Raw genomic sequence first — 25,377 nt, forward strand, 5'->3', positions numbered from 1 at the left:
AGAGATGCTTCGCTAATAACATTAAACCTAATGGTACTGACACTTTTGCGAAAACAGGGAGTATAGGCTTTGTCATAGGAGTGAGAGGATAGTTTATTTGGCAAAAAAGTTTTCTTTTGGTATGTAGTTTTTCTATATTTAAAAAAATTGGATTTTGTCTCCAGGGTCAGATGCTGCAGGCCTCCAGATTGTCTCTGAACCGGTAGAAATAAAAAAATTTAGAGTTAGAGGTCAACTAACTTATAAAATAAAATTAAATTTGTATCTTTTATCTTCAAATATGTGAATATAGGGAAACTACATCCCTGAAGATTTATTTTTTTTTGCAAATAACCTACCTATTCATTCCTCACTCTTACTTTTTTCAGTAAACATAATGGAGCTGTAGAGTTGGTTATAGAGGAAGTCCCAGTCTGCTATGATTTTGTTAAACAAAAGGTTGGTAATTAATATTGACACTTACCTCAGGGATTTTAAGGGATAAGACAATAAATGATTCTTCCTTATTTAATGAATATTTTTTCTTCTTCTATAGATTAAAAATATTGTTTTAAATGTTTGGACACTTCTAGTAGGTATGAAATCAATGAATCTAAATTAAAGACAAGTACCAAAGTTTTTTGTACCGACGAATAAGATTAAGTGTCTTAAATTTTGGTTACATGTAAAATCTACAGTCCAATGGCCCCTCCCTTCATCCCTCCTGACATTTTTTGTGTGCTTTTCCTCGGACTTGTCTTTAGAGATACTTTAAAATTCCAGTTAACATTTTTTTATTCAAAATAATAATACAGTTTTTAGGTTTTGATTTTCAATTTCAATGTCTTCAATTTACTTGGAGGATTATACTACATGTTTATGATCCATATGTTTCAGGTTCCAGATTGTTGGAATCCCTTTGATTTTGTGGTCCATGTTGGTGTCAGCGGTCAAACTGACCATATACAGCTAGAATCCTGCGCCCATAGCTCTGGGTACAATAGGTAATAGTGAAACTTCTTCATTTTCCAAGTCTGTCTGGTCCAAACCTATTATTTTGAGGGGGTGTTAAATGTGGGGTTTCAAGAAATGAGGGGGTTAATACTTAATCTAATATATTTTTGAAAATTTTGAGGGGGGGGGGGTAAACACCTCACTACCCCCACACTTGGACGTCTATGTCTGTCCCCCACAAAGGCTCTAGCTTCTTATAAAAGCGGGAAGTTTGTAAATATTTTACTCAACACAATAAATCATTACAATTTTCATGAGAAATACGCATTTTATAAGGCATACAAAACGCTCTAATTTTCGTTCTATTTAACGTAATTTTGTAATTTTTTTTGCTGGTTATTTCATTTTACATATACTTTTATCATTTTATCAAAAAAAAATGATCTTTTTTCATCATTTTTTGGAGAAATTAATGCTTAAACTAAGGGTATCTTTAAACGCAAAATTGACGCACTTAGAATAAAAAATGCGTATTGAGTACAAAGGGGGGATAATTTCAAGTCATGCATGTTCCAAAGATATCTTTTTTTCCATAAAATTTTAATGTTTAGTCCACCGGAGATTACCCTGAAAATCATATATCAATTTAGGAAGGTAATTTTTGTAGAATAGTTACTGAATTTACAACTTTATGTAGACTAAAAGTATAGTTAAGATCAAAGGCATGCAAAAGGTTGGTGTAGGGGTTGTTTACACCACCCTTGTAAAATTAAGGGGGATGGATACACCTCCCTAGGTGTCCACCCATGTCCACCCTCTTGACAAGAGCCTACACCCTCAGATACACCCCTCTATAAATTCCAAGGGGGTGTAAAGGAAATAAATTTACACCCCTTAAAATAAAGAGTGGGGGGGGGGGGGAGGTGTTTAAGGCAGGTGTATAAAATTAAGCCACTGATTAAGATAATTCTATGCTATCTATTTTTAGATAAATTAATCATTAATTTCCAGACTTAACTAAAAAAAATCTTGCAATATTCTGTACAACTGTACTGTACAAATTTTAATCAGTAAATAAAAGTGATTGACACAAGAAGGAGCTCTTATACATATGTAATTAAACCACAGTTAATACCTCTAAAGATCTTGATTGATATATATTTATAACTTTTAATATTGTTTACAATAGTGATTAAAGTTAATGTTGGGGAGGGAGATATTTCCCAATCCTCTTTTTAAAGTTTGTAAAAATGTATTACTTATGTAATGAAGTTTTGGTGTCATACTTAAATAAACTATCCTTGATTTTGGTTAAAGGGAGCTGTTAAAAGTTGTAAGTGTCAAAAAATTTAGGTGGTTATAAATTAATGGAATATAACCTGATATTATTATCATTTATGTACAAAAAGATTATAGATACAGTATTACACTTTTTTTCATAAGTAAATTGGATAATTTTTTTTATTTTTTATTGCAACACAAGGTTATTTGTTTATCTCCTGGTACAAGATTCAACATTATTATTAGTTAAATCTAATTTTCTATTGAAACAAGCATTCAACCATTTTTACAGTATTATCGATTTTAATATGAATTATTAAATATGTATTATTAACCCTTAACAGTCGGGCCCCTTGCCGCACCTTTATCGGTTGGTGATGGGGTGGGCGTTCAACGCTCCCCCCCTATTATCTCAGTTCCTATTAGACCTAGAGGGCTAAATCTTTTTTGTGCAAGTCCCTTGTTTGATAATAAATTTCCGACCTTTTATAAGTCAAAGTCAATTTTTGCTTAGTTCACCTTTTTATTTAACAACCTTTTTTACTTAAAAAATTTAAACGGCTGTAATTTTTTTATTTTTGAAGCTAGAAGAACAATTTTTTTACAGAAAATGTTTATCTTTAAGTAAATTTTATATTAGAAATATCAAATATAAATTTCAGCGGCCGCAGCAGGCGGTCAGCAGGGAAAACGGCTGCGGATCTCTATGAAATTTAGATATGTTATGTTGACATATAAGAAAAGCTTACGTTTAAAAGGGGGACGTAACTGAAGCTTTTTTGATGCTGGGGGGGGGGGGGGGGGGGGTTCTCCGGAACCACTTGATGAACCATGCAAATTTTTTGGACTTAAGCTTTTAAGGGTATGAACATCTTATGGTTTCAAAGTCAACCCCCTACCCCCATCCCCTAGCCCCCTGGGGCTCAAAACCCCCCTAAAAATGAACATAACCTTAATTTTCTCAGAAACCATTTGACCAATAGGGATGATTTCTTAAACTTAAGCTTTTATGGTTATAAACTAACTTCTAGTTTAGAAGTCACCCCCCTGCCGCCTACTCCTATCCCTCCGGGGCTCAAAAAAACCCTAAAAATTAACCTAACCTTAATTTTCTCAGAAACCATTTGACCAATAGAGATGAATTCTTAAACTTAAGCCTTTATGGTTATAAACTAGCTTTTGGTATAGAAGTCACCCCCCTGCTGCTAACCCCTAGTCCTCCGGAGATCAAAAAAACCCATAAAAATTAACCTAACCTTTATTTTCAAGGGGGTGACTTATAATCTAGGAGTTAGTTTATAATCATAAAAGCTTAAGTTTAAGAAATCATCCCTATTAGTCAAATGGTTTCTGAGAAAATTAAGGTTAGGTTCATTTTTAGGATTTTTTGGAGCCCCGGAGGGCTAGGGGTTGGCGGCAGGGGGGCGACTTAAAATCTAAAAGTTAGTTTATAACCATAAAAGCTTAAGTTTAAGAAATCATCCCTATTGGTCAAATGGTTTCTAAGAAAAATAAAGGTAGGTTCATTTTTAGGGTTTTTGGAGCCCTAGAGGGCTAGGGGTTGGCGGCAGGGGGTGACTTATAATCTAGGAGTTAGTTTATAATCATAAAAGCTTAAGTTTAAGAAATCATCCCTATTGGTCAAATGGTGTCTGAGAAAAATAAGGTTAGTTCATTTATAGGATTTTTTTAAGCCCCGGAGGGCTAGGGGTTGGTTGCAGGGGGGTGACTTCTAAACTAGAAGTTAGTTTATAAGCATAAAAGCTTAAGTTTAAAAAATCATCCCTATTGGTCAAATGGTTTCTGAGAAAATTAAGGTTAGGTTCATTTTTAGGTGGGTTTTGAGCCCCGGGGGGCTTGGGGGTGGGGGTAGGGGGGTTGACTTTGAAACAATAATATGTTCATTCCCCTAAAAGCTTAAGTCCAAAAAATTTGAACGGTTCATCAAGTGGTTCCGGAGAACCCCCCCCCCCCAGCATCAAAAAAGCTTCAGTTATGTCCCCCTTTTACGTCTCTAAGTCAAAAATTGCGGCCAGAGGAGCCTTTTAAAGATTTCTGGAGACCTGGAGGATCAGGATCTGCAGGTTCATATCTGGAACCTGAAATTGACTTGAACACATTTTATATGAGGATGTACTACTATAGGATATTTTAGTATTTTGGTAAGATAAAATGCATTGTTTTAGTCAAAAAATAGGAACTGAGATAATAGGGGGTAAACTTAAGCTTTTATGATTATAAACTAACTCCTAGATTATAAGTCACCCCCTGCCGCCAACCCCTAGCCCTCCAGGGCTCCAAAAACCCTAAAAATGAACCTACCTTTATTTTTCTTAGAAACCATTTGAACAATAGGGATGATTTCTTAAACTTAAGCTTTTATGGTTATAAACTAACTTTTAGATTTTAAGTCGCCCCCCTGCCGCCAACCCCTAGCCCTCGGGGCTCCAAAAAATCCTAAAAATGAACCTAACCTTAATTTTCTCAGAAACCATTTGACTAATAGGGATGATTTCTTAAACTTAAGCTTTTATGATTATAAACTAACTCCTAGATTATAAGTCACCCCCTTGAAAATAAAGGTTAGGTTAATTTTTATGGGTTTTTTTGATCTCCGGAGGACTAGGGGTTAGCAGCAGGGGGGTGACTTCTATACCAAAAGCTAGTTTATAACCATAAAGGCTTAAGTTTAAGAATTCATCTCTATTGGTCAAATGGTTTCTGAGAAAATTAAGGTTAGGTTCATTTTTAGGGTTTTTTTGAGCCCCGGAGGGATAGGAGTAGGCGGCAGGGGGGTGACTTCTAAACTAGAAGTTAGTTTATAACCATAAAAGCTTAAGTTTAAGAAATCATCCCTATTGGTCAAATGGTTTCTGAGAAAATTAAGGTTATGTTCATTTTTAGGGGGGTTTTGAGCCCCAGGGGGCTAGGGGATGGGGGTAGGGGGTTGACTTTGAAACCATAAGATGTTCATACCCCTAAAAGCTTAAGTCCAAAAAATTTGCATGGTTCATCAAGTGGTTCCTACTATAGGATATTTTAGTATTTTGGTAAGATAAAATGCATTGTTTTAGTCAAAAAATAGGAACTGAGATAATAGGGGGGGGGGGACGCCCCCCCCCCCCCGACTGATTTAGGTGCGGTAAGGGGCCCGACCGTATGGGGTTAATTAAGTGAATCAGTCTGTTAGACCAATGGTAGAAACTCAGCAGATAGACGAGACAGACAGACAGACAAGAAGAATGATCAAATTACAGTTTGACCATAATAGACAATTCATTAAATAAAATCCAATAGAGAACCTGTGAATGATCAGACAGATGGAGGGATAGACAGACAGACGGACAGACAGACAGTTTTTGAGGCATTAACAAATTAGAATTAGGCTATGCTAGATGATTCATTGAAATCCGAAAAAGAGGCAGTTAGACAGATAGACTGACAAGTGGAGTGACAGACAGACAAAAAAAACAGACAGACAGAGGGACAGACAGACAAAAGGGTATTGCCTAAAAACAGTTTGGCTGCTATATGAATCATTAAAACCCACCATAAAAAGAAATTTACATTAGTTTCATTATTTCGATACTCAACGCCCCCCCCCTCCCCAACTCAAAGGGGTTTATTATTTCTTAAAACCAATAAGTGACTTCTCAGCATAATAAAATTGAAAATACTTTTTATTTCATCAATTTATCTTAAATAGAACGAAAGTTATAATCATTTTATTGTCTACAAGAAAAATGCTTTGAGTAAAAATCAACCTAATTGTCAGTAAAAACGTCATATTTATGCATATTTACACAGTAAATAAATTTTAAAATTGTATTCTATTGTAATGAATAACTTAAGGGGGTTGTATGAATTATAAAAAACCTAAAAAAAACCTAATTTGGTTAAATTAGTCCACGTAAAGATTGATTTAGTACAGTACGTATGAATAAGTTGTCAATTTCCTGCCAGAGTCCTTGTGCCCCATATGTATAACTGATTTTAAATAGCTAGAATCTTGCACTAGTTCATGATATAATAAGAATGTTTATCAAGCGAAGCTATTTTTATAATATTATTTTGTTTTGGTCTGTCCGTACGTATATAACGGATTTTGATATAGAAGTAGAATCTTGATTCCAAAGCTTATGTTATAATTGTTTTTTTTGCAGCTAACTTGGTCGATAAAATAATGCATATCCTCAATGATGTTATACAAAAGTACTAGTTGAAAAGTTTTGACTCAGCTAGGTTAAACCAACCAATGATTTGATAAAAGTACCCAAAGTATAATTTAAGCCGACAATAGAAGGTACTTTTTATTTTATAAAGGAAAGTCCGATGTCTCCTCCCTCCATGGTTGTCTTAATCTTTTTCTTTTTATTAGGCCAGATATAAATTCCACCTGCCCCACAAATGGCCTGTGTGATGAAGGGGAAGAAAGAGTGTTGGAAACCTGTCTTGATACCAGTAAGATTTGCCAGGTAACATGTTTTTCAACTATCGGCTCTACCCATAGGTGATCTGAGGAGAGGTAAGCGGACCCTTAAAATTTTAGTACTCAAGAAAAGTATTTAAAAAATTGGGATGGAAGGGATAGGTCAAATTTTCGTGTGAGGATTGACCTGTAAGACGCTTTACTGTAAAGGAGAGCCATATCAGTCCAATAGATACAGACATACATAGTACATACATACATCCTGTTACTTTTGATTTTTTATAATTATGTAGGCAATTTCTTAGGTTCTTTAAAACGCTAGGTACTGTATATGATATTATTAATTTTTTAAAAACATTTTTACAGGATCTAAATTCTCTACTGTCAGAAGATGGTATTAAGTTTTCTCCTTCATCTGACGCGGGAAGGTAATTTTATTTGATATTTCTTATTGCTTAGGTACTTTATATTTACTAGAGTCTTTTAGGAGCCCTTATGGAAGGGGGAAGGGGGAGTCGACCCTACATTTTTCATTTTGCTTTTTAAAAAAATTACAAAAATAACTTTTTCAAAGGACGAATCTTTTGAGGGTTGAAGTACATTCCTTTAAATTTTTTTAAAAATTTTCCAGGACCTATGAGAATCTGTATTTGGTTGACTAGAAAATTTTCAAAGATCTTTTTTTATTAACTTACGGACATATTTACGAGACAAACACACATCCAGTTACCTTTAATACTTAATTTCAAGCGTCTACTATGATACAAAATTATTTTAAACAATTTGAAAATGTTCATATTTTATTATCGATTACCTATTCTAATTCAAAATGATATAAAATAGTTTACAGAATCAATTCTGTCAAAACAATTTTTCTATTAATTCAAATTGAAAGATTTTTTCTCTCGCACTTTCATCTTAATGGAATAACTTTATTTTTTGCAATTAAATTATTTGCAATTATTTTATTTTTAAATATTAAATAATTTTTTCTTGATCCATCGAACTTCCTATTAAATCAGATTTATTTTTCATGTACTTAATAAAATAATAATAAGATATTTTAAGTTCCTATATTTTTAGTATTTTGTGGTTGTCAGGAAGGTAGGGCACATTATAAAGTGAATTACACTGAGCTTGATCTTTAAATCGTTTTTATGCCGCGCTGAATCGGGGCGATTCAGAGGTGAACCGTAGGCGCGCTGGTGGTAAGCCACAGCGCACCTGATTTTTAAAAGGACTCTCCACAGAAAAATCAACTTTAGATATTTGAAAATCTAACCTGAAATTATTATTCTCTGTTCAATTTTAGGCATTTTTTGTTTTTGTGGCATCGCGATCGAAGCCCTTTGAAATTTTTTACCTCCTTTAAGTGAATCCTCCCACCATTTAATTTGTGCTGCTTTAGTGATTTTTAGCTTCTATTTTTGCCGCCGTTGCCGCATTCATCGCCCTTCTCCGCCGCTACTCCGCTGTACGTCGCTTTTTAATACATGCTCCCCTCTCCCTTGTTCAGAAATTAAATGGAGGCTGGGGGTGTTGTGTATAGCTACGTACGCAATGTATAGCGGAGTAGCGGCGGAGAAGGGCGATGAATGCGGCAACTGCGGCAAAAGATGGTTATATTTGGCGGAGGCGAACACAAAATGGAGGCGGCAGTATTGTCCAGTCAAGGAAGAGGATAAATCGTAGAGCGGCCGGTTGCAATGGAGCAAATGTTCTTTAGCGGCGAACACATATTGAGTGGAGGAAAGTGTAGTATATATTGTTATAGCGGCAGTACAAATAGGCGGCGGACAAAATTTTCAAAGGGCTTCGATCGCGATGCCACAAAAACAAAAAATGCCTAAAATTGAACAGAGAATAATAGTTTCAGGTTAGATTTTCAAAAATCCAAAGTTGATTTTTCTAAGGAGAGTCCTTTTAAAAGATTTTCGGCGCGGTGTTGTTTAAGGGGGGGGGAAGTTCTGCCACTTTCGCGTAAACAGTGTGCAGTGGACTAGGTATTGATTTTAGATTATAGGTTATTTAGGATAAAAGTTTACTTTTGGGTATTAGTTCACGTATATTTAATCATTTTTTGAATAGGTCTCCAGGTTCAGGTGCTGCAGGCTGGAAGGTCGTTTCTGGACAGGTAAAAAAATTTAAAAAATTTAGTTTGAAGAGTTAGAGAGCAACTTATAAAACAAAATATGCTTCTTTTTGAATGTTATTAACATATCTGCAGAAAAAATTAAATTCGGCCTCCAGGTTCAGGTGCTGCAGGCCTCCAGGTACACTCTGGACAGGTAAAAATTAAGTTTTCTTATTTGAAGAGTTAGAGGTACACTTATTTAACCAAATATGCATCTTTATGGATGTTATTACCATATTTGAAGAAAAAATGACAATCGGCCTCCAGGTTCAGGTGCTGCAGGCCTCCAGGTACACTCTGGACAGGTAGAAATTAAAATTTCGTATTTGAAGAGTTAGAGGTACACTTATTAAACCAAATATGTATCTTTTTGAATGTTATTACCATATTAGAAGAAAAAATGACAATCGGCCTCCAGGTTCAGGTGCTGCAGGCCTCCAGGTACACTCTGGACAGGTAAAAATTAAGTTTTCTTATTTGAAGAGTTAGAGGTACACTTATTTAACCAAATATGCATCTTTATGGATGTTATCATCATATTTGCAGAAAAATTTAAAATCGGCCTCCAGGTTCAGGTGCTGCAGGCCTCCAGGTACACTCTGGACAGGTAGAAATTAAAATTTCGTATTTTAAGAGTTAGAGGTACACTTATAAAACAAAATATGCATCTTTTTGGATGTTATTACCATATTTGAAGGTAAATTGACAATCGGCCTCCAGGTTTAGGTGCTGCAGGCCTCCAGGTACACTCTGGACAGGTAAAAATTAAAATTTCTTATTTAAAGAGTTAGAGATACACTTATTTAACCAAATATGCAACTTATTGGATGTTATTACCATATTTGAAGGTAAATTGACAATCGGCCTCCAGGTTCAGGTGCTGCAGGCCTCCAGGTACACTCTGGACAGGCAGTTATAATATTTTTTGATACTTTTTGATTTGAACACCTTACCTGGATCCTGGTGACCACTGGTGACTGCTTGTGGCCGCTGGCAAGGTAAATTCCAATAAAGGTAATATTTGATACTAGAGGAAAGGTTTCTAAATAGAAAATTATTAAAATATAATAATATGACAAAATTTATCTTCAAATATGATAATAACATCCAAAAACACGCATATTTGGATTAATAAGTGTACCTCTAACTCTTTAAATAAGAAATTTTAATTTTTACCTGTCCAGAGTGTACCTGGAGGCATGCAGCACCTGAAACTAGAGTTCAATTTGAATTTTTTCTGTAAATATGATAATAACATCCAAAAAGATGCATATTTGGTTTTATAAGTGTACCTGTAACCCTTTAAATAATTTTTTGGTGCTTGCTTACATGTGAAGACCGGAGCACCGAAACCCCCCCCCCCCCGCTTAGTTTTGACAAAAATCAAAAATAAGGGGGGGGTAGTTTTTTCACTGTACAACACGCCAGAAAGTTGAGTGAGGTAAATCAAGTAAATCCAGTATACCAGAGGGGAAACCTTATTACAGGGATATTCATGTTTTGGGGCATAATTTCCTTATTTATTGACTGATTTTAGTAATTGATGTATCCCTGAACAGAAAATAAGGAGGAGGGGGGCCAGTAAAAGGTTTTAATTTTGCGCAAAAATAAAACCTTTTACTGGATTTTCTTGATTTACCTCACTCAACTTTCTGGCGTGTTGCACAGTAAAAAAACTACCCCCCCCCCCCCTTATTTTTGATTTTCTTCAAAATTAAGGGGGGGGGGGGTTAAGTCTTTGCAAACTTGCTGAGCACTTTTCCTCCTTGCCGTTTTCCAGACATTAAAAAACTACCCCCCCCCCCCTTATTTTTAATTTTTGGCAAAACTAAGGGGGTGGGGGGGTTTTGGTGCTCCAGTCTACCACATGTAAGCAAGTATCAATTTTTTTTAATTTTTACCTGTCTAGAATGGATCTGGAGGCCTGCAGCACCTGTACCTGGAGGCCGAATATCAATTTACCTTCAAATATGATAATAACATCCAAAAATACGCATATTTGGTTTAATAAGTTTACCTCTCCAGAATGTCCAGAATGTACCTGGAGGCCTGCAGCACCTGAACCTGGAGGCCGATTGTCAATTAACCTTCAAATATGGTAATAACATCCAAAAAGATGCATATTTTGTTTTATAAGTGTACCTCTAACTCTTCAAATAAGAAATTTTGGTTTTTACCTGTCCAGAGTGTACCTGGAGGCCTGCAGCACCTGAACCTGGAGGCCGATTGTCATTTTTTCTTCAAATATGGTAATAACATCCAAAAAGATGCATATTTGGTCAAATAAGTGTACATCAAACTCTTCAAATAAGAAATTTTAATTTTTACCTGTCCAGAGTGTACCTGGAGGCCTGCAGCACCTGAACCTGGAGGCCAATTTTAAATTTTTCTGCAAATATGATGATAACATCCATAAAGATGCATATTTGGTTAAATAAGTGTACCTCTAACTCTTCAAATAAGAAAACTTAATTTTTACCTGTCCAGAGTGTACCTGGAGGCCTGCAGCACCTGAACCTGGAGGCCGATTGTCATTTTTTCTTCTAATATGGTAATAACATTCAAAAAGATGCATATTTGGTTTAATAAGTGTACCTCTAACTCTTCAAATAATTTTTTTTAATTTTTACCTGTCCAGAGTGTACCTGGAGGCCTGCAGCACCTGAACCTGGAGGCCGATTGTCATTTTTTCTTCAATTATGGTAATAACATCCAAAAAGATGCATATTTGGTTAAATAAGTGTACATCAAACTCTTCAAATAAGAAATTCTAATTTTTACCTGTCCAGAGTGTACCTGGAGGCCTGCAGCACCTGAACCTGGAGGCTGATTTTAAATTTTTCTGCAAATATGATGATAACATCCATAAAGATGCATATTTGGTTAAATAAGTGTACCTCTAACTCTTCAAATAAGAAAACTTAATTTTTACCTGTCCAGAGTGTACCTGGAGGCCTGCAGCACCTGAACCTGGAGGCCGAATTTAATTTTTTCTGCAGATATGTTAATAACATTCAAAAAGAAGCATATTTTGTTTTATAAGTTGCTCTCTAACTCTTCAAACAAAAAATTTTAAATTTTTTTACCTGTCCAGAAACGACCTTCCAGCCTGCAGCACCTGAACCTGGAGACCTATTCAAAAAATGATTAAATATACGTGAACTAATACCCAAAAGTAAACTTTTATCCTAAATAACCTATAATCTAAGATCAATACCTAGTCCACTGCACACTGTTTACGCGAAAGTGGCAGAACTTCCCCCCCCCTTGCTTGCGCACTCACTAAAATATCGATCCGCGCCAGTACAACTTTATTACTTAAGCAGTGCCAGTAAGATATTTTATATAAAATACCGTGTCAGTATGGTTTTATATAAAACATTAATATATAATTTATTTTAAAAATAACTATAAAAATGTTTTCACGATAGTTTTGCAATAAAATATTAAAGTAATTAAAAAAAATATCCATTTATTACATATGCAATGGGTCTTTCATTGGGGCTCAGTGCATGATTCACCCCGATTTAAACCGGCAATGCCACTCGGTGAGTGCCATTGCCGCGCCGGGCCCGCGCCACTGCCCGATTCAAATCGCCCATGCAAATTCGATTTAAAGATTGATATTAATAATTTGATGGTGCGCCAAATGAATCGCCCCGGTTTAAATCACCTATAAACGATTTAAAGATCGAGCTCTGGTATCCTAAGTTTTACATTCACATTATCTTAATGGCTGGCTAAAATACTTTGGACATTTTTCTAGAATTGTTATTTGTTGATTTTAAATTTGGAGTGACCAAACTTTTTAACCAATAACTTAAATCTACAGAAGGGGTTGTATAGCCTTGTCTCGTCTATTGTCCTATCCTTAACAATACTACATGATATTTATAAAATCCACGAATAATTAAAATATTTCTTGTGTTCATTCGAAACCGATAAATATCCGGTGGATTAGAACCGGTTTTTATCCATAGGAAAAAGCTATGTCTAGCATCGTAATATATCCAGTTTTCTACGAATATAAAAATGTACAATCATACGATTAAAACCAGTTTTTTAGCCCGTCCCTTCGGCATTTCGGGGCTAAAAAAACTGGTTTTAATCTTATAATTGTACATTTTAATAACCGCGGAAAGCTATTTATAATACGATGCGAGAAATAACTATTATAATTTTCAATAAACCATAAATTAAATAATGTAAAAGGGGACAAAGTACAAGCGAGAGCAAGTGATGTTAAGAACCTTTCAGCAATGATGTTTTGCTTTTTTATCTGATGTACTAGAGTACAAATGTCACGTGGTTTTACTTTTAATGTCTTTTCTTATTTTGTTGGAAATGATTAATCATTTATACAATTAAAACTTTTCTATTGTAAGTGATTTGAAAAGAAAAATTGAACAAATCTTCTTTTTGCTAGTTGAATAATATTGATCTTTAGAGCATTGTTTTCCAATTCGGAATTGGTTTACCTCAGTGTCATAGCACCCTGTTTGTATGAATCCAGCTTATATTAATTAAATTAATTCGAAAAAAATCACGAAACCTATACGTGGTTTTCAGCTGTCATTAGGGTGCACAACACATATTAAAATTGACGACCTCTCCATTTGCCCCCCAAACATTATTTAAAATTTATTTTACTTGTTGGTAATGCCTTGTACCTAGTATAAATCTTTTCCAAATTATCTATCTATCCCCTCCCTCTATTCATATATTAATGCAACATTTCTAGTGGTGGTTATCCTTTGCTATGCTGTTCTTTTCCTAAATACAGGACATACTTAAATTTCTAGGTCTTAATTATAGAGATGCTTCGTTGACCTAGAAATCATTAATATAAAAATCAGATGAATATGATACTTATATCAGAAGAAAATCTATGTCAAAATAGATAAAAATAAATCAACCTTTGCGGACCGACCAATAATGTAGAAAATCTTAGCTTTTAATAATTTAGTTTTGTTTAGGGAGGGGAAAGTGGCGATAGAAGCTCGTCAATGAAAATATAAAGGATCTTGCCTTAAAGTTGACCTTCACAAAATTGTGTTATTTTATTTCAGCCGAAATGTTATTTTCATTTCTTTGTAAATTTGTTCTTTCTATTGATCATCATACAATAAACAAGGACAATAACATCCTAATACCTCTCCCCCTATAAGCTTGGTCAAAAAAGTAAAAATGTTTTGTTGAACATAGACTTAAAGATCATTGAGTTACTACGCTTAATGAGTTTTTTTTTGTGTTATTTATAAATAAATATTAAATAACAGTTTTATGTTTTTTGCACGTTGAACTCAACAAAACATTTGATGACATTTCTTCAATAACCGCTTACCTAACATTTTATATTTTTTTTGATAAAAAAACTATGGTGTTTTAGTTGATATAACTTTATCAAACAGAAATCTAGTACAGGGCGTTTAAAAAAAACTGCGTTTTCCGGTTTTGGGAAACAACCACACAATGCAGCAAAGTTGGACATTTCAGATTTTCGAACTTTTAAATCTTTAGCTTTAAACATAATATTTGTATAATATGAGTATATTGATGAAGCTAGGAGTTGAAATTTCATTTAAATTATTAAAATTGACTGAGTATCAGCCCCTCAAAGTAGGCCACCTAAACCAAAAATATCATAAAATTAACGAAATTAAAGTTTTTAACGTCACATCATACAAGCAATTTTTTTCCATGCAAGTTTATCTTCTATTGCTTTTTATGTTGAAAATCATTTATGGCAATACATATATAAATAAAAAAAATTAAAAAATATTTATTTCTTATATATAAGTTGTATTACAGACATTTAAAAAAAATAATTACTATTTTTCCTTCGTCTTTACTTAGATATTTTCATATTGATTACGTAATATTTCAAAAAAAGCCGCGAGGGCACACTTCACACATACATTTCTAACTTAATTTGATTATAGTAATGACAAAAAAAAGTAGGGTATAGTCCTTTCCATGACATCGCTCCATATGGGGCGATGATTTTAATTGATCGCCTCTTATGACAAGGGGCGATGTATTGGCTCCTTGAAAGGAGCGATTTAATAGCCCCTTATAACAAGAGGCGATGTTATGACTCCTTGAAAGGAGCGATTTGATAGCCCCTTGCCCTAAGAGGCGATTAAATGATCCTTTATCGCTCCATAATCGCTCCTTCTAAAGAGGTAATGATATGTCCTCTTATCCCAAGGGGCTATTTAATAAAATATCGCCTCTTCATGGCCCCTTCACGATTTTATATATATATCTGAGTTCCTTGATGGCCCCTACATCGCTCCTTCATCTCTCCTTCTTGAAATTTATATTACATTGTACTTACTTTGATGGCCCCTACATCGCTCCTCCATCGCCCCTTCATCGCTCCTACATCGCTCCTTCATCTCTCCATCTTGAAATTTATACTACATTGTACTTTGATGGCCCCTACATCGCTCCTCCATCGCCCCTTCATCGCTCCTACATCGCTCCTTCATCTCTCCTTCTTGAAATTTTTATTACATGGTACTTTGATGGCCCCTACATTGCTCCTCCATCGCTCCTCCATCGCCCCTTCATCGCTCCTACATCGCTCCTTCATCTCTCCTTCTTGAAATTTACATTACATTGTACTTTGATGGCCCCTACATCGCTCCTCCATCGCCCCTTCATTGCTCCTCCATCGCCCCTACATCGCTCCTTCATCTCTCCTTCTTGAAATTTACATTACATTGTACTTTGATGGCCCCTACATCGCTCCTCCATCGCCCCTTCATCGCTCCTCCATCGCCCCTACATCGCTCCTCCATCGCCCCGTACATCGCTCCTTCATCGCCCCTTCATCGCTCCTACATCGCTCCTTCATCTCTCCTTCTTGAAATTTATATTACATTGTACTTTGATGGCCCCTACATCGCTCCTCCATCGCCCCTTCATCGCTCCTACATCGCCCCTACATCGCTCCTTCATCTCTCCTTCTTGAAATTTATATTACATTGTACTTACTTTGATGGCCCCTACATCGCTCCTCCATCGCCCCTTCATCGCCCCTACATCGCTCCTTCATCTCTCCTTCTTGAAATTTATATTACATTGTACTTTGATGGCCCCTACATCGCTCCTCCATCGCCCCTTCATCGCTCCTCCATCGCCCCTACATCGCTCCTTCATCTCTCCTTCTTGAAATTTATATTACATTGTACTTTGATGACCCCTACATCGCTCCTCCATCGCCCCTACATCGCTCCTACATCGCTCCTCCATCGCCCCTTCATCGCTCCTTCTCCAAATTTATATTACATTGTACTTTTATGGCCCCTACATCCCCTACATCGCTCCTCCATCACCCCTTCATTGCTCCTCCATCGCCCCTTCATCGCTCCTACATCGCCCCTTCATCGCTCCTACATCGCCCCTACATCGCTCCTTCATCTCTCCTTCTTATAATTTATATTACATTGTACTTACTTTGATGGCCCCTACATCGCTCCTCCATCGCCCCTACATCGCTCCTACATCGCCCCTACATCGCCCCTACATCGCTCCTTCATCTCTCCTTCTTGAAATTTATATTACATTGTACTTTGATGGCCCCTACATCGCTCCTCCATCGCCCCTTCATCGCTCCTACATCGCCCCTACATCGCTCCTTCATCTCTCCTTCTTGAAATTTATATTACATTGTACTTACTTTGATCGCCCCTACATCGCTCCTCCATCGCCCCTTCTTGAAATTTATATTACATTGTACTTACTTTGATGGCCCCTACATCGCTCCTCCATCGCCCCTTCATCGCTCCTACATCGCCCCTACATCGCTCCTCCATCGCCCCTTCATCGCTCCTACATCGCCCCTACATCGCTCCTCCATCGCCCCTACATCGCTCCTCCATCGCCCCTACATCGCTCCTCCATCGCCCCTACATCGCTCCTACATCGCCCCTATATCGCTCCTACATCGCCCCTACATCGCTCCTTCATCTCTCCTTCTTGAAATTTATATTACATTGTACTTTGATGGCCCCTACATCGCTCCTCCATCGCCCCTTCATCGCGATGGAGGAGCGATGTAGGGGCCATCAAAGTACAATGTAATATAAATTTCAAGAAGGAGAGATGAAGGAGCGATGTAGGAGCGATGTAGGGGCGATGGAGGAGCGATGTAGGGGCCATCAAAGTAAGTACAATGTAATATAAATTTCAAGAAGGAGAGATGAAGGAGCGATGGAGGAGCGATGTAGGGGCCATCAAAGTAAGTACAATGTAATATAAATTTCAAGAAGGAGAGATGAAGGAGCGATGTAGGGGCGATGTAGGAGCGATGTAGGGGCGATGGAGGAGCGATGTAGGGGCGATGGAGGAGCGATGTAGGGGCGATGGAGGAGCGATGTAGGGGCCATCAAAGTAAGTACAATGTAATATAAATTTCAAGAAGGAGAGATGAAGGAGCGATGTAGGGGCGATGTAGGAGCGATATAGGGGCGATGGAGGAGCGATGTAGGGGCCATCAAAGTAAGTACAATGTAATATAAATTTCAAGAAGGAGAGATGAAGGAGCGATGTAGGGGCGATATAGGAGCGATATAGGGGCGATGTAGGGGCGTTGTAGGAGCGATGAAGGGGCGATGGAGGAGCGATGTAGGGGCCATCAAAGTACAATGTAATATAAATTTCAAGAAGGAGAGATGAAGGAGCGATGTAGGGGCGATGTAGGAGCGATGGAGGAGCGATGTAGGGGCGATGGAGGAGCAATGAAGGGGCGATGGAGGAGCGATGTAGGGGCCATCAAAGTAAGTACAATGTAATATAAATTTCAAGAAGGAAAGATGAAGGAGCGATGTAGGGGCGATGTAGGAGCGATATAGGGGCAATGGAGGAGCGATGTAGGGGCCATCAAAGTAAGTACAATGTAATATAAATTTCAAGAAGGAGAGATGAAGGAGCGATGTAGGGGCGATGTAGGAGCGATATAGGAGCGATGTAGGGGCGATGGAGGAGCGATGTAAGGGGATGGAGGAGCGATGTAGGGGCCATGGAGGAGCGATGTAGGGGTGATGGAGGAGCGATGTAGGGGCGATGGAGGAGCGATGAAGGGGCGATGGAGGAGCGATGTAAGGGCCATCAAAGTAAGTACAATGTAATATAAATTTCAAGAAGGAGAGATGAAGGAGCGATGTAGGGGCCATGGAGGAGCGATGTAGGGGCGATGGAGGAGCAATGTAGGGGCCATCAAAGTACAATGAAATATAAATATCAAGAAGGAGAGATGAAGGAGCGATGTAAGGGGATGGAGGAGCGATGTAGGGGCCATGGAGGAGCGATGTAGGGGCGATGGAGGAGCGATGTAGGGGCGATGGAGGAGCGATGTAGGGGCGATGGAGGAGCGATGCAGGGGCGATGCAGGGGCGATGGAGGAGCGATGTAAGGGCCATCAAAGTAAGTACAATGTAATATAAATTTCAAGAAGGAGAGATGAAGGAGCGATGTAGGGGCCATGGAGGAGCGATGAAGGGGCGATGGAGGAGCGATGTAGGGGCCATCAAAGTACAATGTAGTATAAATTTCAAGAAGGAGAGATGAAGGAGCGATGTAGGGGCGATGTATGAGCGATGTAGGGGCGATGGAGGAGCGATGTAGGGCCATCAAAGTACAATGTAATATAAAATTCAAGAATTAGAGATGAAGGAGCGATGTAGGGGCGATGTAGGGGCGATGTAGGGGCCATCAAAGTACAATTTAATATAAATTTCAAGAAGGAGAGATGAAGGAGCGATGTAGGGGCGATGAAGGAGCGATGAAGGGGCACTGGAGGTAAAGGACTATGGAGGGGCGATGGAGAGGCTATGAAGGAGCCATCATGGGGCTATAGTATAGCCTCTTATCATAAGAGGCGATATTAACGCCCCTTCAAAGGAGCTATTAAAGGAAGCCTGCAAGAAATAACACGCTTTAACTGCTAAAAGACTGCCACAAGAAGACCCAATACCCCAAATTATAAGCCTTTAGCTTCAATAACAAAAAAGTTCTAGGCATTTCAAAATAGCATTTTATGTACAATGGAATTTTTGAAAGATTTCCAATGCTCATAAAAGAAAAAACAATATTAAATTACGTTGCCTAGACATAAAATTATAACCTTATCTTTGTCAGAAACTTAGATTGCCTGTAACTGATTACATTTTTACTATAAAAACACCACATTTCATAGTCAAAATCTATGAAAAAAATTCGATTTAAATTGCATTTTAAAACGAAAATCATAGCGGAAACAAAGGGGTAAACTAATACAAGCTTAGCTGTGATTGGTTGTTAAGCTGATTCAGCCTTCTGATTGGCTACAGTACATTCGGTACAACGCAAGTAAAACTTAATTTTTTTTAATGATTTTGACTATAAAAATGGGCATTTTTATTGTAAAAATATAATTAGTTACTGGAAACCTAAATTTATGACAAAAATAAGCTTATAATTTTGTTTCTAGGCCACGTAGTTTAATTTTAAAGTTTTCAACATGAGCATTGCAATTCTTTCAAAATTTCCATTGTACATAAAATGTCATTTTAAAATGCCTAGAACTTTTTTGTTATAGAAGCTGAAGGCTTCAAATTTGGGGTATTTTGTCTACTTGTGACAGTCTTTCAGCAGTTAAAGCTTGGTATTTCTTGCAGGCTTCCTTTAAGAGGCCATGAAGGAGCTATAGCATAGCCTCTTATCATAAGAGGCGATATGAACGCTCCTTAAAAGGGGCTATCACATCGCTCCATATGATAAGAGGCTATGCTATAGCTCCTTGAAGGAGCTATAGAAAATCATCGCCCCATATGGAGCGATGTCATGGAAAGGACTATACCCAAAAAGTATCCCAATGATGCCCTGAAGGCTTCTTACGAGAAATATTCGATCTTTTAGAGGTCCTACAACTTGTGAAAGTATTAACTATTTGACTTTTTCATAGCACTTGATACGTTATTATATCTATTATATTTACAAGAACAATATAAAAAAGAAAGTTATATTTAATCTAAATAAATAAATTAAATATTTTAGAACATTGCCTGTCTTTCTATATTGAAATTAAGATCTTGGTAACGGCTAAGTCAAATGTTTACTATTTTTAATGGAATGAACTTGCTGTTCATATTATTTTAAATAAGTTTCATGGGAGACAATGATTTATTGATAAAAGAAAAGAAAATCTAAAGGGGAACAATTAAATATATGTTTAATTCTTATTTCAATTTGAAACAAAATGTGTCAAGGTTCTTTTGTCTACCATATACATTTAAGGGAGGTTGTGGAATCTAGTAACACTACATACTAGCAATTTTATTTTGTGTGCTACTCGCTTAGTTTTAGAGATAATTAAGTAAATCTTTATGGTTGGGTCAATACTAACCCAAAGTTTGGTATCTTTCATATAAAAAAAGCGGCGACGGGACAACCTCTCCGCCATTTTCTGCCAGGGCCAAAAAAAATTTCATTCCTGGCTGAATTAGGCGATTTGGAAACCATTTGAGATTATGTTGTTCTTATTCCTTTAATCTTATCCTTCTAACAAACTCTACAGGGACTTAAAAATTCTTGTTTATGAAGGAAATCCTAAATTCAGTCCTTTTTTCATGGGTATTGTTGAATTTCATAAAAATTTAAAGTAACCAATGTTTGCAAGGACAAATCAAACTTCTAGAGAAGTTGCGCTGCTAATTAGAAACCTACATCCATCTAATTATATAAAGTAGTAAGCTTTTTTTAGTCTGTAGCGAAGAATCTCACTAACCACTGAACTGATATGGTTCTCCTTTACAGTGAAGCTTCTTAACGGCCCTGAGGTGGTTTTAGGCTATTTTTTTGCCCTTCCATATCCCTTTGAATATAGAGCCCCTAGATGCTAGGGGCTCAGAAGCTAGTTGATGAATAAAGTACTTAATAAAAATATGTTTTAAGAATAAGACATTTGAGAAAAAATTCGAATATTTTGAGGTTCAGTTTTGACGGTAAAAAATCATCTTAAGAGATTTAATAACTAAAAAAGAGAGATTGTATTCTTTTCTCACTTCAATGCCGATTCTAAATTGATATTAAGTAACTATATACATCAAGAATTGATCGATTTATAAAGGTTTTAGTAAACTTAGATAAAATGTCCAAAAAAACGTACATTTGCTGCACTGTGAACCAGTAGGAGTATGAAAAAAATGATTATAGGTCCATATTCTATGTATAAATGTACACCAGATTTGCTTAAGGTGTTTTTTAATATCTCTAAAAATACGGCTTTTCTGATAGGTACATGTAGGAGAAAAATGCTTGATGTTAAATTTGATAAATCAATTTGATTGAAATAACTTGTAAATTTTTGAGAAAAAAGTTTTAAAATCCCATTAATAATATGGTAAATGGTTAAATGAAAGTGCATGTTTAATTTTTGTCATTATTTCCCTTTTTTTCTCTCTGAAAAACGCTTTTTAGATCCTTACAAATTGCAATATTTCTCGTTTCTCTTGGTTCAACAAACTTTAGGTGATTAACTCTTTATAGTATTTTAGATTATAACATAAAAATTAAAATACTTTTTATCCCAAGAAGTTATCTTTAAAAACAAATAAGTTACAGCAGTTTGTTTTATTTACTTAAAAGTGCAACCTACAAATTAATAGCTTAAATGTTGATGTATGCACTTGAGATTTATGGTTTGACCGTAAATATTAAACATTTGATCCGTATTTGAAGGGGGGAGGGGTGGATTATAAATGTCCGTTAAGTAGTTCCAGTTCAATTAGATGCCAAAAGTGGGCGGAGATTTTAAAGTTTGACCGGAATTGTGTAACATTAGGCCCTTAATATAAGGTGTTGGAGGGGGGGGGGGGGGGATATAATATTATATTCAGTTTTGATTACATCTTAAAACTATCAACAATGATACGTGAACAGTTTACTCCAGAACAAAGGACTTTTCTTTTACTTGAATACTCTAAATTAAGTGAAAGGAAAAAAAACTTTTGGCCAGATCTTCTACAAGGATATATGGAAAGATTTCCTACATCGCGACCACCATCAAAAAATACAGTGAGAAATATTATGAAGAAACAAGGGGGGGGGGGAAGTTCTGACACATTTGCGTAAACGGTGAGTATAGGCTTTATCTTTGGACTGAGTGGATAGGTTATTAGGGATAAAATCATTCTTATATGATGAATTTCCCCCAGATTTAAGATTTTTTGGATAGGCCTCCAGGTTCCGGAGCTCCAGGCCTCCAGGTGGTCTCTGTACAGGTAAAAATGAAAAAAAAAAAATTTTTTTTAAAGTTAAAAATCAACTTATAAAACAAAATATGCATATTTTTTCTTCAAATATGTGAATAATATTAAAAAAGATGCATATTTTGTTTTATAAGTTGACCTTTAATTAAAAAAAAAAATTATTTTTTTTTCAATTTTACCTGTACAGAGACCACCAGGAGGCCTGGAGCTCCGGAACCTGGAGGCCTATCCAAAAAATCTTATATCTGGGGGAAATTCATCATATAATGATTTTATCCCTAATAACCTATCCTTTCAGTCCAAAAATAAAGCCTATACTCACCGTTTACGCAAAAGTGTCAGAACTTCCCCCCCCCCCCCCTTATCTAATTGGACTATGCATAATTGTAACAGTAAGAAATCTCCAGGGCGCACTTTTAGTGGCCGTAAGCGCACAGCAGTGACAGAGAGAAACAAGCGGAGAGCTCGCCGTTTGATGGATGCGGATTCTAAAAAAGAATTAACGTGACCATTCTCCAATAAATTCATGCCGTCGAGAGGTTAGGCAGCTTGATCCTGCAATTTGTTATAGAGCAGTGTTGGATATTCAAACACGAGCTGATAAGTGCATTGATATGGGTGGAAAATGCTTTGAAAAATAGTCCTGTCTTGATAATAACAAAGCATTTGATATGATATTTGTGATATTTTGTCTATGATAAAAAAATGCGTTTTATGTTTCAGTAAACCTGTAAATAATTTGAATAAAAATTGAAATGAAAACAAAATATGTTTGTTTATCATTTTAGACAGATAGGAATAGTATTTTTTTTTATAAAACAATATAAAAAGCCTTAAAAACTGAACGAAAAAATTATCATTCATGCTTTTTAGAATTAATCAACTCTAAAATGCGCCGTTGTTTTTAGAGTAATCAATAAACACCTTTTATAAAATTAATCCATATTTTTATAGAGAATAAGAATATATAATTATTTTTTTCATACTCCTACTGGTTGTCTCCCAAAACCGGAAAACGCAGTTTTTTTGAAACGCCCTGTATATTCGCACAAAAATGCTCAAATCCGGTGCTTAAAATCACTTGCTCCCGTTCGTGCATAGCCCCCTTAGATTAAACGATAATATCATGCCCAAATTAATGACTAGAGCTATCCGATGTAGGTGGAATTATCATTAATGTAGAAAAACTTTGCTCTAAGAAACTCAATTTCTTAAGAATCCTAATTGCGAAAACGAAAAGATTGATTAGTTATTAATTTTAGTAATATTCATTCATTTAATATTTAGATAGATTGGTTTACCCTTGAAGGAAGGGACCGGTACCCAAAATATTACAACCATGTTACCTTATTAATTGGCTAAATATGGGCACTTTAATTGAATTTCGATTGGTTGATTCCAAACTAGTCTAGTGTGAAGTGTCAACATTTTTAACCAATATGGGGGGGGGGGGGGTAATGCAACCATCATGATCTCGTAATCAATGTAGAAATGGCACTTAGAATTCGAATTTCGATCTGAAATTTTGCATGAGTAATCCTTCCAACTTTTTGTTCGATTTAGGGAAAATAGACCTACCAAGGATTACTCATGCAAAATTTCAGATCGAAATTCGAATTCTAAGTGCCATTTATACATTGATTACGAGATGGTTGCATTAAACCCCCACCCCTTTTAATCTACTGTAGTGGTAATTTTGTTTTTTATCATTGGGGATGTATGTCAATTTATCGTCTATTGTCTTATCCCTGGACATCCCCAATAATGACGCACAAAATTATCCTTTCTGTAGATTTTTGGACACTCAACTAACTTATTGAACCAACCAATCAAAATTCATTAGAATTCTTCAAAGTTGTGAAGCAAGAAAACGTTATTGTAAAACTATGGGAACTAATGTAATACACAGCCCAATGTCCCCTACCTCTCTAAATATTTAGGTATCTGTGTGAGTATATCTATTATTTAGGTATCTGTGTGAGTATATCTATTATTTAGGTATCTGTGTGAGTATATCTATTATTGTTCTCTGTGGAAATCAGATGGAAAGACTTTGTTTGTCCATGTACCTCCATTATCAAAACCTTACACCCAGGTATAATATTTTTTTTCTCCAATATTGGTTCGAAACCGATTAATATCTGCTGAATTGGAACCAGATATGAGCCACACTGAAAGATTATGTATTGTATCGTATTATGGACAATTTTCCACGAATATAAAAGTAACAATAACAAAACTTATTTTAATCGTATATTTTTTTATTTTAATATCCGTGGAAAGCAGTCTATAATACGATGCATTAAATAACTATTCCAATATAGGTTAGAAACCGATTAATATCCGCTGGATTGGAACTAGTTGTGAGCCAGACTGAAAATCATATATCATATCGTACTATGGACATTGGCAATTGTATTCCATTAATAAATAAAAAATCCCTATGATTAATACCAGTTTGGTTGGACTTAATCTTTCATTTGTCCTCGGAAAGCTGTCAATAATATCAAACTATTATGCCTTATTTATTAAAAAATGTAGACCCATAGTTTTTACTTCTGCCAACAAATTTTTTTTATGCTTTTTCGACATTTGCATTGCCATAAGGACCTCCAAAATAACGTTTTCAAAAGACACTCTTAGAGTGCTCTGCTCCTTCGTCAGTCGTCATACCTTAAGCAATTTATATTGCTTCTCTCTCTCTCTCTCTTTCTCTAAAATTTGTTAGTGGTCCAGATTCAATGCAAGGGAAACCGCTGGTTTGCTTATCAAATTAAATGAATTTTTATTTCAGGTTCAGCTGGGGAAAGCTTTATACTGGATTCTGGACAAAATTGTAGAGTTTTTATCAAATGAAAGAACAAGATGATACATTTTCAATATTTATATCTGATCTACCTAGTCAACATTATATCTGATTACCTGATTTTGTCTGAAGCGCAGATTTCGATACCTACTGAACCGATTGAGTTCACAATTTTATGTTAGCTTCACATTGGTCCCTGGGATGGTTTTGGCCTTTTTATTTTTAAATTTGAAGACTTCGGTGGTTTTATAATTTTTTTATGCTTTCAATTATTTAGTGCTTAAGTTCATATGAAGCTATTAACCATTTTTATTCCACACACCCCTGGCCACGCCAGTGCCCCTCCCTCCTTACCAATCTACTAAATAAATCGGGAATAGTCCCTTTCGTAACATCGCCCCATATGGGGCGATTCGTCGTATTTTTAAAATGGCTTTTAATAGGTTATTTTCGGTTAGGTTATATTGGGTTAGGTGATTGGCCCTGCAGGGTTAGAGCCCCCTGCAGGGGCTAGATAGGAGAAAGGCTACTGTGAAAA

General features: G+C 36.1%; 1 protein-coding gene across 3 annotated transcripts in view; it reads left to right on the top strand.

The window, feature by feature from the left end:
• The window catches only part of LOC145303913 (pyroglutamyl-peptidase 1), a 26,887-nt gene extending 1,644 nt beyond the window's left edge, over positions 1 to 25,243 (top strand). For 2 of the 3 annotated variants that reach the window (XM_080145574.1, XM_080145575.1), the window contains exons 3-8: positions 369 to 438; positions 877 to 983; positions 6,593 to 6,689; positions 7,010 to 7,071; positions 24,032 to 24,128; positions 24,828 to 25,242. In XM_080145574.1, the coding sequence (XP_080001700.1) occupies positions 369 to 438; positions 877 to 983; positions 6,593 to 6,689; positions 7,010 to 7,071; positions 24,032 to 24,128; positions 24,828 to 24,902 (508 nt within the window). In that variant the 3' untranslated portion in view covers positions 24,903 to 25,242. Of the gene's footprint in view, positions 1 to 368; positions 439 to 876; positions 984 to 6,592; positions 6,690 to 7,009; positions 7,072 to 24,031; positions 24,129 to 24,827 lie in introns of all 3 variants that reach the window. The other variant, XM_080145576.1, reaches the window with a different exon arrangement.
• Positions 25,244 to 25,377: the final 134 nt, after the last annotated feature.

The sequence above is a fragment of the Acartia tonsa genome, chromosome 13, assembly GCF_053477335.1.
Source record: "Acartia tonsa isolate MP-2025a chromosome 13, ASM5347733v1, whole genome shotgun sequence".
NCBI classification, from domain to species: Eukaryota; Metazoa; Arthropoda; class Copepoda; order Calanoida; family Acartiidae; genus Acartia; species Acartia tonsa.